Genomic DNA, 18,798 nt, shown 5'->3' with positions numbered 1-18,798 from the left:
TCCAGAATAAAGTCCTTTATTTGAAGAAATGACACAGACTCCTTTATGGACTCTACATTAATAAAAAAACACTTAGACTTTACATCCAACGCACTGAAGCCAATGTCCCCTGTAAAAGAAAGTTCTCAAGCGCGCAGTGATGTCAGAAAGGTCATTGGAGTTCAGCGCTAGCGCTGTTGTTATTGAGTTTAACTGAGTTAATTGGCTCTGAACTCCAATGAACCTTTTCGCGCTTGCGGTGACATCAGTGAGGTCAAAGAAGTTAATTGGATATGAACACTCAACTTTAGCACATCACCTCGAGGCACTGAGCTGAGCAACCACATGTAGCTCGGTGTCTCTGCTGGATGTCAGGCTGTATAATGGCATCATGCAACAATGCAACCTGCCATCTAGATGTAGCAGAACTAGATGCATCAATTAATGTAAATGTATTTAACTTGAAATAAATTGTTGTTAAAAAACAATTTATTATGTTCTAAGGTCTCTCCAGACCTCTGAGCATAATCAATAGAGGGGATAAACAATAAACATTGCATTTCACCTTCGGACCTGTCCTGGCACCACAGCACGGCTCTGTCCTCTACTGACTTGATTCCTTCCTTAGGCTCTGTTCTTCTCTTCCATTACTTACCCAGGTCCTGCACCTACATAGCGAGGTGAACTGCAGGAGTTAGGTACCGTCCTGATTGGGTACACCTTGTCGCGGTAGGATGGAGTTTACGCTTTATTGATCAAAATAGTGTTAACTAAGTGCTCTATGTTATTTACATGCAGTACTATTACTATTTATTTACTTACTACAGGGTATTTGCTCATTTTGTTTTTATCTTATGTTCTGTCAAATGGCCACAGTGTGAATGCGCACCTATGCATCTGACTTATACCAACATATGCCCCGGTCCTATTTTTTGTTTTCTTTCAATGAAACACATGCTAAGCTGTAGCATTGAATGCCTGATGGTACATGCCACTCATTCTGGTGGATAACAGAGCCCCAGAAAGAAATATCAATAGATCCTGTTAACACTGTACCTTTCGTTCCTCATCATCTGCAACTGATTTTTCTTGACTTAATTTTTCTGTCTGCTGTCCAATTTTGTCAATCAAGGCTTCGGTATCATTGTTCCTCTGGTGAAGTTCTACCTCTTGTATGGCAAGTTTAGACTTCAAATCCTCCACCTGCGTGAATACAACAGAGACCTGGTTAATTAAGTTTTAAGACGATATTTTCAATTATATTAAAATCAGTTAGCTTAAAGAATAAATGCTGCCGAGGGCGTCATTGTCAACGCGTATAATTACTTTGTTCCTCTAGAGGTTATGTAATTACGTCTCTCTGTTTATCAAAATACTGGCTTGAAGGCAGTAAAAATGAGCTGGTTGGTTAATTATGTGGATAAATGCAGTAATATCGCTATATTGTAATGATACCTGTAAAAAAAAAATCTATTAACTTTCCAGCAGGGCAAATATAACAATATATAATATCAGTATGCAAATTATAATTGTTTTCAAAAAGTGAAATTTTACGTTGAATGGAAAACCAAAGAATCCCAAGTAAGTGTATTAAAACTTGTTAGAAAAGGTCATAGAACCGTATTCGATTATTGTAATTAAAGGGGTTGTCTCACTTGGATGATGGTTGGGACATAACAGGGCATATTAATTATCAGCGGCTCTCACTCTGGAAGACCAGTTCTGGTCCTTAAATAGTCACTGTTCTTTCAACAAACTGCATTATTCCAAAGTACAAGTGAATGTAGGAAATTTTGTAATATAACGGATAAAGTAAATATGCCCCTTATTTACTTAAAGGCCATTTCTTCTTCCCATGCAGCTTATCATTCAATTAAAAATACAGTAGAAATCTGTCTTGCTCAAGACAAGACGGACTGCCAGATCACTGAAGGATTAGACTTCAGCTGCCTTTTGAAGTGTATGGAGAAATCTGTTCCACGGGAGGTTTCTGGTCTTCCTGAGATCGCCTTAGGACTCCTTTATTATGGTTTGAGAGGTGGGGATAAGTAGGAGTGAGGATAGAGAAAGAGACAGAAAAAGGGAGGGAGAGAGGGAGAGAAAGGCAAAGAGACACACGCAGACAGTGCCAGCAAGTGTTTTCTTTCACCTCTGGGCTGGATTCACAGCTACACTATATATACATATATATATATATATATATATATATATATCTTTGATTCTCTCAAGGTGATGTAGAAGCTAAATTATAAGATGAACAATGTAAAAAGGAGAGAATTAAACATTAAAAGGAGTCTGTCAGTAGGATCAACCCTACTAAGCCATCTGTATGGGCATGTAGGTAATAGAAAGCTGAATAAAATGACACTTTGATGTCTGCGATCCGATGTCTTATTCCAGGGAAATTCACATTTTTCTTAATATGTAAATGAGCTGTTAAGATCTATGGGCCGGACATAGATCTCCCCGAGAATCCGCCTCCAGAGCTTATTATAAATGAAAGGTGGCGTTGCACACAATTAATGAGTTCAGTGATTTATGCCCTAGTCTACATCTTGTGTCCGCTCACAGTTCTCGAGGTCACTGATTGACTGCAAATTTGGCAACGTGACTGAAACAGCAGAGACTCGGCGCTGGACTGGGGGAGTAAAGCACAGGAAAACATCAAACCTCCTTAAAGTCATCGTCCCTCACCTGAAATGCGGTTGTTTGCAGCTTCTGTAATCCATTTTCTAGTCGTTCCATTTTCTGAACAAGCTCATTTCTCTGCTTTCTCAGAAGATTCCAGTACAGTTTAATCAGTTCCAGGAAACTCTTTGGCGTTGTGTAGTTATAATGCTTTTCATTCTGCTGGTATTTTACACTGACTTCATTCACACTTGTATGTGCAAATGTTATAAACTGGCTGATGGAATTTTTCACTTGAGCCTGAAATAGCAATAGATGATGATCGTGAATAAATCACCATTTGTATCTGATGAAAAACGCTATACGGGTTGGCAATGCTCAAGAGACATGTGCATCTTATCGTTGGTATTACCTGTATGCAGCAGCAAAACATTCTACAATTTCATCTTGACACATTTATCTGAATGCAGAATTTCCCTAAAGCTAAACGCCTGCAGGTAGTAGTATTTTTTGCATTTAATGCAGGATATTGGACATTGTCTCGTTAACGAAAATTAGAATTTTAAAAGCTACGGTATATCCACATTCATGACCATTTTTTTTTGCAAGTTCTAAAGCATCTTAAATGAAAAGCTAAGTGACTTTGCAAATAATCCTAACATTTTTTTTTTTTTACCTTTTTGTGAAAAGCTTCTATACAGACCTATGCGTCTCAGTGGTAACAGACATCCATCAATGTGCGTAGTCTGAGCTTGTAGTGCTGTTGCCATCCATCAGGTCCCTACTTACTGCTATTCTACTAAATGCTTTCAGTCCGTTTTTTGACCAGAACAAAAAAACGCAGCATATATTTTTAGTTCCGGTAAAAAAAAAAGACACAAAATGGAAAAAAAAACTACAGTCAATGAGACATTTCTGCTTCAGTTTATATGCAATTTTGCACACTTATGCGTATTCTTTGTCCCTAAAATGGAAAAGAGAAATTAAACATGTTTTTAAGTAGTTTTCATTATTTATTTATTTATTTATTTATTTATTTATTCTACCATTTTGCTTCTGCAGAGTGTATGTGCCTTCATCTAGCTGTACGCTTTGCAAAAAAAAAACTATTATAGCCCTTCTCCTAGCTCTCTGATGGCTTTCCCTGTTCTCCATCTACCTTCTCTCAGTGTTATAGATAGCAGTAAGGAGGGGATTGTACTCAGATCTCCAAAATATGAAGAGAGGAGAAAGTATCTACACTCTCAGGAAAAGGAGGGAAAATAAACTGTAGAAAAGTACCTGAAAAACTGGAAAGGATGTGCAGATAAGTGTAGGATAGAAGCTGTGCTATTATATGAGCGAATGAAGACAGCAGCACCCTGGGTACACAGAGAGCTCACATCCAGCCTATATTACTGAGAGAGACACTCACACAAGAGAAAAATCTAAATCTTGGAAACTGCATATTCGGGAGAGGGGGGTCTGAAAATTAATGAAGGAATGAAGATTGCAGAGTTTAATTTAGTGCAATTTTATTAACTAAAGGTGACTACTAAAGTGTGTAAAAAAATGTTGTGGCTTCTTCTTACGACTTTGAGTTAAGGAAGCCGTTTAGATGAAATGTAATTGCCATAAATCTGAATATATAATATGTTTTTGATTACCACACTTTAACATTTAATGGCGTGAATAAACAGAAATTTGGCACTACCTTTTTTCGCCCTTCTATTTAGCATCCTTCTGTACTCCATTCGCAGGCATTAATCTCGGCTATTTCCTATTTGTGTTCTGAATGACGGATTTCTTGTATGTTGCGGCATTCTGTAGTAATCGTTCAAGGTGTCTCCCCTGCTTTGCATAGCAAATGGATTTTCACAGTTGTCACAATGATGGACAGCAAAAGAATGATTGCAACAACCGTCTCTGCTTGTCATTACATACAATAGCCCAGTAGGAACCACGATCTGTGGGAGAGACAAACGGTGTCCCACTCTGGAACATATTAAGTTTGTCTCCAAGACACACATGGCTTCACTAGGGTGTCTCACCTCATTCATAATAGATGCTAATCTTCTCAGGGCTGAATGATGACAACACTTCCTGCCCTTCACGGAATTACAGCTAGGTTTTATCAAAGGACTCACACAGCCTGCTAATTAGACTAATTCCTTTTGTCATGAATTATTTATTTCCGTTGGTAACTGATCACTGTGACATTAATGGATTATGCTCAACTTGGTTCTTCTAGTGTTAAAAAAGCTAATACCCTAAAGCAGAATGTATGGAAAAAAAAGTGATGTATTTTGCTCCAGGTAATTGATTAGCCTAAAAAGAAAAGCTTTAGAGAATGTATTATTAATAATACTATAATAATAATTATCATAATAATAATAAAAGATTGGTGCGAAAACTAAAAAACAAACAAAACTAAACTAAGGTTTAATGCCAGAATGCCAGTAACTTGAAGAACATGAGAGCAAAAATTAAAGAATACAAAGATCAAGAAGAGAATGTTACTACTGCTACTACTACTACTACTACTACCACTACCACTACTACTACTACTACCACTACTACTACTACTACCTTAAAGAACATTTGAGCAAAAATTAAAGAATGCAAAGATCAAGAATAGAATGTTACTACTGCTACTACTACTACTACTACTACTAATACTACTACTACCACTACTACCACTACTACTACTACTACCTTGAAAAACATGAGAGCAAAAATTAAAGCATACAAAGATCAAGAAGAGAATGTTACTACTGCTACTACTACTACTACTACTACTACTACCTTGAAAAACATGAGAGCAAAAATTAAAGAATACAAAGATCAAGAAGAGAATGTTACTACTGCTACTACTACTACCTTCACCACTAGCACCACCACCATCACTACTACTGCTACTACTACTACCATCACCACTACCACCACCACCATCACTACTACTACTACTACTACTACTACTACTACTACTACCTTAAAGAACATGAGAGCAAAAATTAAAGAATAAAAAAATAAAAAAATAGAATGATACTACTACTACTACTAATAATAATAATAATAACTTGAAACACACGAGAGCAAAAATTAAAGAATACGAAGATCAAGAGAATGATACTACTACTACTACTACTATTACTACTACTACTACTACTACTACTAATAAGAACTTGAAGAACATGACAGCAAAAATTAAAGAATACAAAGATCAAGAAGAGAATGATAGTACGATACGATACGATACGATACACTTTATTGATCCCGTGGGAAATTATGGTATCACAGCAGCACAACTTAAATCATAAAAATCATAAATGAATTACTTAATTGACATGACAGTGGAGTTGACAGAAGAACATTATACATTATACATTAGAATAGGACATACACAACGAGTGAACTGAAATGTAGAGGAATAAAGTAGACATTCACCTTGATGATTTAGTATTACTACTACGACTATTATTACTAATAATAATAATAAGCACTTACTGGCTGTACAGTAAGAAAATTGACAAAGAAGTGGAAACAACAGATAACAGAGACAGCCAGGAAAATTGAAAAATATGCCTCGAGAATCATATAGTATAAGTAAAATTAGCTATTTTAGTGAAGCCAAAGGTGGTTTTAAGAAAGCATAAATGGTAAGAGCTGTATAAAATGTGTAAAACCAAGTAATAGAGAAACAATACAGTTCTGGAAGGATCTCTTTAGGAAAACCAAAAAGACTACAACAAAAGTGGAAATTGGATCAAAGAATTTGACAAATGTTTCGGTAAAAACCATATGATGATAACAACTGAAATTATCAAGTCCCATGGAAAGAGAGTGAAACATTGGATAAAGATCTACTGCATGACTTGTGGTTCGAATACATGACCAGCCTACATCCAGCATTGGCCAAACAGTATAGTAACATTTTATAGAATGGTCAAATTGGTAGTTGCTTAATATTTGGAAAACCTTACCTGATAGAAAAAAAAAAAACAACGAACATGGGAAACACCTGGAAACTATGCAATTTAATTATTTAAAAATCATACAATGTGATTTTCTGGTTTTTAATTTTAGATTCTGTCTCTTACAGGTGAAGTGTACCTACGATAAAAATTATAGACCTCTCCGGTCTTTGTAGGTGTCTAAACATGCAAAATCGGCGGCCAGTGTATCAAATATTTATTTTCCCCACTGTATCTGCATGTTTGTTTCTGGGCACTTAGTAAAAAAAATTGATAGTCTGGGAAAACCCTTTAATCTTTCTTTAGACAAATAAAAGGGTCATTTTTAACTTTTGCGCCAAATTCTCGAACTGTATGCACAATGTTGAAGAATTTGGTCAAAAAACCGACAGTGAATACGACAAAACAAAAAAGAGAAGTGACTTCAATAAATCGCAAATGATGAATCCTGCCCCAAAATAGCTGATGGCCGAGCATTAATTCTGCCGTCAGCTATCTCTCTCGACTTCCCCACGTATAAGAACATTTGGCTTGGCCAACCATTCTTTTGTTTTCTGAGAGGAGATTGGAGAAAGCAGCTGCCATACGGCTCCAGCAGCGGCTGAAAAACAAAAGGTTCATGTGCTAAAATTCAAACTGCGTGGTCCTCATTGGCCTCTTCATTATACTGTATGTCGGGGGAAAAGACGGGAAGCGCCTGTCCAGATTAGACTGTTGACCATTCCTGCTACTATCGGCAGGTTCTGACGACTTTAGTCTAATGTGTATGGGGGACTTAAGATGCCCCAAACTAAAAGGTTCAACTCACCTAAAAATATGTGGCATCCCTGGGTTGTGGTAGATTTCCACTACAATGTACACTAATTTTCTTGCATACTTTACAGTTCATTTGCCATGCAGAGGTTGGTGTCTCTCAAATAGTCTGGGTCCTGCAATTTTTTGGCAAATACAACCTTGCATACAAAGGTGCAGTGGGGCCCTATAGAAGTTTGCGGAAGCCCTGTAATGACTGTGTCCAATTCAAAGGCTTCACACCGCTATAATACAGCATGCTCTTTTGGGGTCCTTGTTACAATAGCAACACTTATATAATATACCACCCCCAACATAGTCCTACTGAACTGAACCTAGATCACCAGGAAATCATAGTAATCTACAGTGTGTCCATTTTTTCAGCTGTAGCAGACCATATGTAGCCATATTTAAAGTTCAGTTTTTATAAAATATACACCAGCACTAGCTTGTACTAGTTCACCGCTTTAAAATATTTCCAACATAACAAAACATCTCTAAATGAAAGTAATAAAAAGTTTAATAAAACTGCCAGGCAAAGTCAGGCAATAGGAAGTACAAGAACTTCAGTCAAGAAATAAGTGCACTTTATGTTCAGGAAATGTTTGCAATTATTGTAAATATATTTGGCAGTAGGGGGGTTCACAAAAAAATAAGAATCAAAAGTATATATTATACCAGCATGGTGTATGTGAAACCCCAGGCAGCCAGCAACTTGGAAAGAATACCCAAGAAGCTTCTGTGCAGGTTTGACTCCTAAATAACCCCATAAAAGCTTGAATGAACTCAACACAAACAACACATTCAGCTGCGACAGAAGTTATTCCTAAAGTAGGACATAATTGATGCCATTATTCCAGAGTAATTGGTAAAAAAAAAAAGCTCTGAAATGTGCCAGTCAATAGCAAAGAGGCAATAAAATATTAATACAATACAAATAGATTTTTAATTCATTCTTTAACACAGTCCTGGGGCGTTTAGCGGTATGGACAATTGAGAATTCATTTAGGCAAATTTTCTTCGGAGGGAAATTGCAAGAACAGTTTACAGCACATTTAAAATAAACACCCCCTTATTCCTCAGCTGTTTATACACTGAATTGTGCATGATTAGTTTTCAAAAGAGGGTGAACACCAGAAAAGAAGACATAAGCGTCTCCATCTAAAACGCGGAGAAAGAGGATGTGGTTGATAAGCATTATTTGGTATATTTAAGGGTGCCGTTTTATGTATGGCACTGGTAAGGGACACTGATGTTTTGTCATTTTTATGTGTCACTAATGTGGTTTGTGTCGCTTGTGACTGACACTGCTATAAGGAACACTTATGCTGATGGCAGATTTATGAGAAACAGTGTAGCTGGCATTGCTATAAGTGGTACCGATGAAACTGTATTGTGAATATGTAATCCCTTAAAACATTCAAATTGATTTAAATATTGCTTAAAACACCTTACCCAATGTAACTAGTTGGTTCAATACCAAAAAATAGACCACAAAATAAAGACACAAACCTATAGACCATACAATAAACCTAATCTTAGGCGTGCCTAACAGTGGAGGTTGGCACCCTAAAAGTCCAATTTTTTGGCGCCCCTACTTAACGAGGACTGTCCCTTACTCCCCTAGATAGCCCTGCCGGAACAGGTGGGAAAACAATATAGATGAGAGAAAAGAAATGAATCAACATCTCCCAAAGGCAAACCAAGAAAGGCACTGATGTAGCTGGTACTGTTATGAGAGGCACTGATGTAGCTGGCACTGTTATGAGAGGCACTGATGTACAGTACAGACCGAACGTTTGGACACACCTTCTCATTTAAAGATTTTTCTGTATTTTCATGACTATGAAAATTGTACATTCACACTGAAGGCATCATAACTATGAATTAACACATGTGGAATTATATACTTAACAAAAAGTGTGAAACAACTGAAATTATGTCTTATATTCTAGGTTCTTCAAAGTAGCCAACTTTTGCTTTGATGACTGCTTTGCACACTCTTGGCATTCTCTTGATGAGCTTCAAGAGGTAGTATTCAATCTTGAAGGACTTCCCAGAGATGCTTAGCATTTGTTGGCCCTTTTGCCTTCACTCTGCGGTCCAGCTCACCCAAACCATCTCGATTGGGTTCAGGTCTGATGACTTTGGAGGCCAGGTCATCTGACGTAGCACCCCATCACTCTCCTTCTTGGTCAAATAGCCCTTACACAGCCTGGAGGTGTGTTTGGGGTCATTGTCCTGTTGAAAAATAAATGATGGTCCAACTAAACGCAAACCGGATGGAATAGCATGCCGCTGCAAGATGTTGTGGTCGCCATGCTGGTTCAGTATTCCTTTCAATTTTAAATAAATCTCCAACAGTAGTCACAAGCAAAGCACCCCCACACCAACACACCTCCTCCTCCATGCTTCACGGTGGCAACCAGGCATGTAGAGTCCATGCGTTCACCTTTTCTGCATCGCACAAAGACACGGTGGTTGGAACCAAATATCTCAAATTTGGACTCATCAGACCAAAGCACAGATTTCCACTAGTCTAAATCCATTCCTTGTGTTCTTTAGCTCAAACAAGTCTCTTCTGCTTGTTGCCTGTCCTTAGCAGTGGTTTCCTAGCAGCTATTTTACTATGAAGGCCTGCTGCACAAAGTCTCCTCTTAACAGTTGTTGTAGAGATGTGTCTGGTGCTAGAACTCTGTGTGGCATTGACCTGGTCTCTAATCTGAGCTGCTGTTAACCTGCGTTTTCTGAGGCTGGTGACTCGGAGGCTTGGTGGTTTTTGCCACTGCACTTGGGGACACTTTCAAAGTTTTCCCAATTTTTCGGACTGACTGACCTTCATTTCTTAAAGTAATGATGGCCACTCGTTTTTCTTAGTCATCGTTCACATTAGCGTTCGGCGCCGCAGCGTCGCCGCATGCGTCATGCGCCCCTATATTTAACATGGGGGCGCATGGACATGCGTTGTGCTGCGTTTTGCGACGCATGGCCGCAAGCGTTGGGCGCAGAGAACTCAACAAGTTGCATTTTTTTTGTGTCCAACTTTCGGCCAAAAAGGACGCATGCATCGCAAAACGCAGCGTTTTAGCGTGCGTTTTGTTGCGGTTTTGTTTGCATTGTGCATTGCGTCGCCGACGCTGCGGCGCACAACGCAAATGTGAACGTAGCCTTAGCTGCTTTTTTCTTGCCATAATACAAATTCTAACAGTCTGTTCAGTAGGACTACCAGCTGTGTATCCACCAGACTTCTGCACAACACAACTGTTGGTCCCAACCCCATTATTAAGGCAATAAATCCCACATATTAAACCTGACAGGGCACACCTGTGAAGTGAAAACCATTCTCTGTGACTACCTCTTGAAGCTCATCAAGAGAATGCTAAGAGTGTGCAAAGCAGTCATCAAAGCAAAAGGTGGCTACTTTGAAGAACCTAGAATATAAGACATATTTTCAGTTGTTTCACACTTTTTTGTTAAGTATATAATTCCACATGTGTTAATTCATAGTTTTGATGCCTTCAGTGTGAATGTACAATTTTCATAGTCATGAAAATACAGAAAAATCTTTAAATGGGAAGGTATGTCCAAACGTTTGGTCTGTACTGTAGCTGGCACTGTTATGAGAGGCACTGATGTATCTGGGACTGTTATGAGAGGCACTGATGTAGCTGGCACTGTTATGAGAGCCAATGATGTAGCTGGCACTGTTATGAGAGGCACTGATGTAGCTGGCACTGTTATGAGAGGCACTGATGTAGCTGGCACTGTTATGAGAGGCACTGATGTATCTGGGACTGTTATAAGAGGCATTGATGTAGCTGTCACTGTTATGAGAGGCACTGATGTAGCTGGCACTGTTATGAGAGGCACTGATGTATCTGGGACTGTTATAAGAGCCCCTGATGTAGCTGGCACTGTTATGAGAGCCACTGATGTAGCTGGCACTGTCATGAGAGGCACTGATGTATCTGGCACTGTCATGAGAGGCACTGATGTATCTGGGACTGTTATGAGAGGCACTGATGTAGCTGGCACTGTTATGAGAGGCACTGATGTAGCTGGCACTGTTATGAGAGCCAATGATGTAGCTGGCACTGTTATGAGAGGCACTGATGTAGCTGGCACTGTTATGAGAGGCACTGATGTAGCTGGCACTGTTATGAGAGGCACTGATGTATCTGGGACTGTTATAAGAGGCATTGATGTAGCTGTCACTGTTATGAGAGGCACTGATGTAGCTGGCACTGTTATGAGAGGCACTGATGTATCTGGGACTGTTATAAGAGCCCCTGATGTAGCTGGCACTGTTATGAGAGCCACTGATGTAGCTGGCACTGTCATGAGAGGCACTGATGTATCTGGAACTGTCATGAGAGGCACTGATGTATCTGGGACTGTTATGAGAGGCACTGATGTAGCTGGCACTGTTATGAGAGGCACTGATGTAGCTGACACTGTTATGAGAGGCACTGATGTAACTTGCACTGTTATGAGAGGCACTGATGTAGCTGGCACTGTTATGAGAGGCACTGATGTATCTGTGACTGTTATGAGAGGCACTGATGTAGCTGGCACTGTTATGAGAGGCACTAATGTAGCTGGCACGGTTATGAGAGGCACTAATGTAGCTGGCATGGTTATGAGAGGCACTGATGTAGCTGGCACTGTTATGAGAGGCACTGATGTAACTGGGACTGTTGTGAGAGGCACTGATGTAGCTGGGACTGTTATGAGAGGCACTGATGTAGCTGGCACTGTTATGAGAGGCACTAATGTAGCTGGCACGGTTATGAGAGGCACTAATGTAGCTGGCATGGTTATGAGAGGCACTGATGTAGCTGGTACTGTTATGAGAGGCATTGATGTAGCTGGCAATGTTATGAGAGGCACTGATGTAGCTGGCACTGTTATGAGAGGCACTGATTTAGCTGGCAATGTTATGAGAGGCATTGATGTGTCTAGCACTGTTATGCGAGGTACTGATGTAGCTGTGACTGATATGAGAGGCACTGATGTATCTGGCACGGTTATGAGAGGCACTAATGTAGCTGGCATGGTTATGAGAGGCACTGATGTAGCTGGCACTGTTATGAGAGGCACTGATGTATCTGGTACTGTTATGAGAGGCATTGATGTAGCTGGCAATGTAATGAGAGGCACTGATGTATCTTAGACTGTTATGAGAGGCAATGATGTAGCTGGCACTGTTCTGAGAGCCACTGATGTAGCTGGCACTGTTATGAGAGGCACTGATGTAGCTGGCACTGTTATGAGAGGCACTGATGTATCTGGGACTGTTATAAGAGGCATTGATGTAGCTGTCACTGTTATGAGAGGCACTGATGTAGCTGGCACTGTTCTGAGAGCCACTGATGTAGCTGGCACTGTTATGAGAGGCACTGATGTAGCTGGCACTGTTATGAGAGGCATCGATGTAGCTGGCACTGTTATGAGAGCCACTGATGTAGCTGGCACTGTTATGAGAGCCACTGATGTAGCTGGCACTGTCATGAGAGGCACTGATGTATCTGGCACTGTCATGAGAGGCACTGATGTATCTGGGACTGTTATGAGAGGCACTGATGTAGCTGGCACTGTTATGAGAGGCACTGATGTAGCTGGCACTGTTATGAGAGGCACTGATGTAACTGGCACTGTTATGAGAGGCACTGATGTATCTGCGACTGTTATGAGAGGCACTGATGTAGCTGGCACTGTTATGAGAGGCACTAATGTAGCTGGCACGGTTATGAGAGGCACTAATGTAGCTGGCATGGTTATGAGAGGCACTGATGTAGCTGGCACTGTTATGAGAGGCACTGATGTAGCTGGCACTGTTATGAGAGGCACTGATGTAACTGGGACTGTTATGAGAGGCACTGATGTAGCTGGGACTGTTATGAGAGGCACTGATGTAGCTGGCACTGTTATGAGAGGCACTAATGTAGCTGGCACAGTTATGAGAGGCACTAATGTAGCTGGTATGGTTATGAGAGGCACTGATGTAGCTGGTACTGTTATGAGAGGCACTGATGTAGCTGGCAATGTTATGAGAGGCACTGATGTAGCTGGCACTGTTATGAGAGGCACTGATGTAGCTGGCACTGTTATGAGAGGCACTGATGTAGCTGGCACTGTTATGAGAGGCACTGATGTATCTGGGACTGTTATAAGAGGCATTGATGTAGCTGTCACTGTTATGAGAGGCACTGATGTAGCTGGCACTGTTATGAGAGGCACTGATGTATCTGGGACTGTTATAAGAGCCCCTGATGTAGCTGGCACTGTTATGAGAGCCACTGATGTAGCTGGCACTGTCATGAGAGGCACTGATGTATCTGGCACTGTTATGAGAGGCACTGATGTATCTGGGACTGTTATAAGAGGCATTGATGTAGCTGTCACTGTTATGAGAGGCACTGATGTAGCTGGCACTGTTATGAGAGGCACTGATGTATCTGGGACTGTTATAAGAGCCCCTGATGTAGCTGGCACTGTTATGAGAGCCACTGATGTAGCTGGCACTGTCATGAGAGGCACTGATGTATCTGGCACTGTCATGAGAGGCACTGATGTATCTGGGACTGTTATGAGAGGCACTGATGTAGCTGGCACTGTTATGAGAGGCACTGATGTAGCTGACACTGTTATGAGAGGCACTGATGTAACTTGCACTGTTATGAGAGGCACTGATGTAGCTGGCACTGTTATGAGAGGCACTGATGTAGCTGGTACTGTTATGAGAGGCATTGATGTAGCTGGCAATGTTATGAGAGGCACTGATGTAGCTGGCACTGTTATGAGAGGCACTGATTTAGCTGGCAATGTTATGAGAGGCATTGATGTGTCTAGCACTGTTATGCGAGGTACTGATGTAGCTGTGACTGATATGAGAGGCACTGATGTATCTGGCACGGTTATGAGAGGCACTAATGTAGCTGGCATGGTTATGAGAGGCACTGATGTAGCTGGCACTGTTATGAGAGGCACTGATGTATCTGGTACTGTTATGAGAGGCATTGATGTAGCTGGCAATGTAATGAGAGGCACTGATGTATCTTAGACTGTTATGAGAGGCAATGATGTAGCTGGCAATGTTATGAGAGGCACTGATGTAGCTGGCACTGTTCTGAGAGCCACTGATGTAGCTGGCACTGTTATGAGAGGCACTGATGTAGCTGGCAATGTTATGAGAGGCACTGATGTAGCTGGCACTGTTCTGAGAGCCACTGATGTAGCTGGCACTGTTATGAGAGGCACTGATGTAGCTGGCACTGTTATGAGAGGCACTGATGTATCTGGGACTGTTATAAGAGGCATTGATGTAGCTGTCACTGTTATAAGAGGCACTGATGTAGCTGGCACTGTTCTGAGAGCCACTGATGTAGCTGGCACTGTTATGAGAGGCACTGATGTAGCTGGCACTGTCATGAGAGGCACTGATGTATCTGGCACTGTCATGAGAGGCACTGATGTATCTGGGACTGTTATGAGAGGCACTGATGTAGCTGGCACTGTTATGAGAGGCACTGATGTAGCTGGCACTGTTATGAGAGGCACTGATGTAACTGGCACTGTTATGAGAGGCACTGATGTATCTGCGACTGTTATGAGAGGCACTGATGTAGCTGGCACTGTTATGAGAGGCACTAATGTAGCTGGCACGGTTATGAGAGGCACTAATGTAGCTGGCATGGTTATGAGAGGCACTGATGTAGCTGGCACTGTTATGAGAGGCACTGATGTAGCTGGCACTGTTATAAGAGGCACTGATGTAGCTGGCACTGTTATAAGAGGCACTGATTTAGCTGGCAATGTTATGAGAGGCACTGATGTAGCTGGCACTGTTATGAGAGGCACTGATTTAGCTGGGACTGATATGAGAGGCACTGATGTATCTGGCACTGTTATGAAAGGCACTGATGTCGATGGCACTGTTATGAGAGGCACTGATGTGTCTGGCACTGTTATGCAAGGTACTGATGTAGCTGGGACTGATATGAGAGGCACTGATGTATCTGGCACTATGAGAGGCACTGATGTAGTTGGCACTGTTATGAGAGGCACTGATGTATCTGGTACTGTTATGAGAGGCACTGATGTAGCTGGCAATGTTATGAGAGGCACTGATGTATCTGGTACTGTTATTAGAGACACTGATGTAGCTGGCAATATTATGAGAGGCACTGAGGTAGATGGCACTGTTATGAGGGAAAACCAGCTAGAATATTGAAAGGATATATTAAATTGAATAACCAGAAAAAACGTACTATCCTTTAAAACGATATTTTATTACTATTAACTTATCTAAAATTCCAATAAATAAAATATCAAATTCCAAGTTGAGTTTTATTTATTGGAATTTTAGATAAGTTAATAGTAATAAAATATCGTTTTAAAGGATAGTACGTTTTTTCTGGTTATTCACTGTTATGAGGGGCACTGATGTATCTGGCAATGTTAAGAGAGTTAGAATATGAGATTTTGTTATTGCATGTATGCCAGTTTTCTAGCGTAAAAAAGTCAAGCATTTTTTCGCAATTCACATTTATGTGAAAAACATGAATTTTCTTGGATTTTGCACTGGCCACGACACTTTTATAAAAGTAGAAAGTACTTAATTGGACGGGTTTACTGGTTCAGGTATTAATTATACTTTAAGCCAGAAAATTGCTGTAAATTTTAGCAAAAACTGATGCCAGCTTTGATTTTTAATTTTCAGGTCATTTACTGTATGCATTTGGTGCATCGCACAACAGTGTAATATTTGATCAACACTGTTGTATAAAACTGTTGTACGATGCACCAAATGTATAAATGGGCTTAAAAATTAGCCCCATATTAAATACTTACATCAATTCCATCCAACTTCCAGATAAAGCTGCTGCTGACAGACTGCAAGGCAACCGGAGGCCAGGAGTGGAACCAGTCTATGGCAGTACAGTTCACCAAGGCAGGGAATTTTCTTGCTCTATTTCTCAATGTGAACCCCACAGGGGAAAAGCACAGCACTACCTGGAATATATAAAAACACAAACTTATTACTACTAGACGTTACTGACAAAATATTAGTCTCTACTTTAAAAGGTAACATAGCCCAAAATGTTCTTTTGTAGTAGATATCAGAAGTGTGGGTGCATTTGAGTGAATACAATAACATAAAACATTATTGCTAGTGATGAGCGAATATACTTGTTACTCGAGATTTCTCGAGCATACTCGGGGGGTCCTCCGAGTATTTTTTAGTGCTCGGAGATTTAAGTTTTCTTGCCGCAGCTAAATGATTTACATCTGTTAGCCAGCATAAGTACATGTGGGGGTTGCCTGGTTGCTAGGGAATCCCCACATGTACTTATGCTGGCTAACAGATGTAAATCGTTCAGCTGCGGCAAGAAAAACTAAATCTCCGAGCACTAAAAAATACTCGGAGGACCCCCGAGCATGCTCGAGAAATCTCGAGTAACGAGTATATTCGCTCATCACTAATTATTGCTCCTATGTAGCACCACAATCCTTTGATCTGTTAACAATTAATTTTAGATATGTGTTCTGGGTCTGCAGGTCACTGGCTGACCAAAAGTCTCCATAATCCAATCTATAATGAATCAATCCAACATTGACTATAATTTCATCTTTCTGTCCACAGTCACAATAAAAGAGAAGCTTTTAAGCACAAATTAAATTCTATCCTTCCAGAAAGAAAAATTCCGTGTTTGAGATCTTTAGTGGTGAGCAGTAAGCCATTTCTGTATGCTGTGTTGATATCTGCTAGGTTATATTGAGGGACATCTTCTAGGCAGGGTGTCAAACTCATTTTCACAGAGAGCCACATCCACATATGGTCACTTTCAAAGCATCTCTTCTCATTTTAAGGGCTCATGCGGACATTTGTGCAACAAGGTATGAGGATGGACTTTAAGGGCTATAAGAAAGCTGTCCCTTGGTAGCAGGGCTAAGTGAGCTGTCTCTGGGTAGTAGTGCTAAGTGGGTTGTCCCTTTTGTAGTAGAGCTAAGAAAGCTGTCCCTGGGTAGTAGAAATAACAGAGCTGTCCCTGGGTAGTAGGGCTAAGAGAGCTGTTTCTGGGTAGTAAGGCTAAGAGTGTTTTCCCTGGGAAGTAGGGCTAAGAGAACTGTTCCTTGGTAGTAGGGCCAAGAGAGCTGTCAGTCCAGCTAACTGTGCACTGATTCTCTGCAGTTGCACTGTTATTTCTAGCATCCAGGCAGAAATGCCCTCCCCTGTCCCATACCATAAGAAAACCTAATGCTGATGAGCTGGATCCTTTTCTCTTTTGTTCTAAGGGAGCAGTGCCAGACCTCAGAGTCCATGATGGACTGCTCCTTATACTAAGTACTGGCTGCGTCTGCTTTGATTCAAAGATGCAACCACACAAAAGTGCTGGCTGACTGCTTATACTGCATTAACTTTTTGTGCTGGCTAATTGCGTTCACCGTTTGTGCTGTCTCACTGCAATCAATTGTGCTGGCTGACTATATTCACCATTTGTGTTTTCTGACTGCATTCACTGTTTGTGCTGGCTCACTGTGTTCACCGTTTGTGCTGGCTCACTGTGTTCACCGTTTGTGCTGGCTGACTGCGATCACCATTTGTGCTGGCTCACTGTGTTCACCGTTTGTGCTGGCTGACTGCATTCACTGTTTGTGCTGGCTGATTGCATTCACCGTTTGTGCTGGCTGACTGCATTCACCGTTTGTGCTGGCTGACTGTGTTCACCGATTGTGCTGGCTGACTATATTCACCATTTGTGCTTTCTGACTGCATTCACTGTTTGTGCTGGCTCACTGTGTTCACCGATTGTGCTGGCTGACTATATTCACCATTTGTGCTTTCTGACTGCATTCACTGTTTGTGCTGGCTCACTGTGTTCACCATTTGTGCTGGCTGACTGCAATCACCGTTTGTGCTGGCTCACTGCGTTCACTGTTTCTGCTGGCTGACTGCATTCACCGTTTGTGCTGGCTGACTGCATTCACCGTTTGTGCTGGCTGACTGCGTTCGCCATTTGTGCTGGCTCACTGCGTTCACCGATTGTGCTGGCTGACTGCATTCACAGATGGTGCTGGTTGACGCGATTACTTGGTTTCAAAGATGGCATCCACTCCTGGCGCAACCCCCTCTACAAGGAATTCTACAAGAAAGTACCTTTACATACATAGTAAGGGGTATAAAATCCTGACGAAAGGTTCCCTTTAAAACTGTATAAAAAAAGTCAGGAAAATATTGGCTCAGAGTTAACTAGCATAAGATAATGATGGAAAGACCTTGACTGTAATTTGACTTTAGCTCTTTTGTCCCTTGTGATCTTCGATAAGTAGACCAGTTTACTCAGAGATGACATAAGATCATTAACTTGTGTTTTTTTCATTTTTTTGCTACCACAAATATATGATACAACATCATAAGCACCTCCAAAGCATAAATGTTATT

General features: G+C 40.9%; 1 protein-coding gene across 1 annotated transcript in view; it reads right to left on the bottom strand.

Annotated features, from left to right (window-relative positions):
- The window catches only part of LOC143784436 (dynein axonemal heavy chain 11-like), a 248,080-nt gene that overhangs the window by 129,737 nt on the left and 99,545 nt on the right, over positions 1-18,798 (bottom strand). Inside the window, exons 21-23 of the mRNA XM_077272673.1 lie at positions 16,206-16,367; positions 2,674-2,907; positions 1,036-1,182 (exon numbers count right to left, since the gene is read on the bottom strand). Coding sequence (XP_077128788.1) covers positions 1,036-1,182; positions 2,674-2,907; positions 16,206-16,367 — 543 coding nt within the window. The remainder of the gene's footprint in view (positions 1-1,035; positions 1,183-2,673; positions 2,908-16,205; positions 16,368-18,798) is intronic.

This window comes from Ranitomeya variabilis, chromosome 7, assembly GCF_051348905.1.
Source record: "Ranitomeya variabilis isolate aRanVar5 chromosome 7, aRanVar5.hap1, whole genome shotgun sequence".
Taxonomy (NCBI): Eukaryota; Metazoa; Chordata; class Amphibia; order Anura; family Dendrobatidae; genus Ranitomeya; species Ranitomeya variabilis.
Note: the sequence above shows the minus strand (reverse complement) of the source record. Positions and strands in the feature narration are given on the sequence as shown.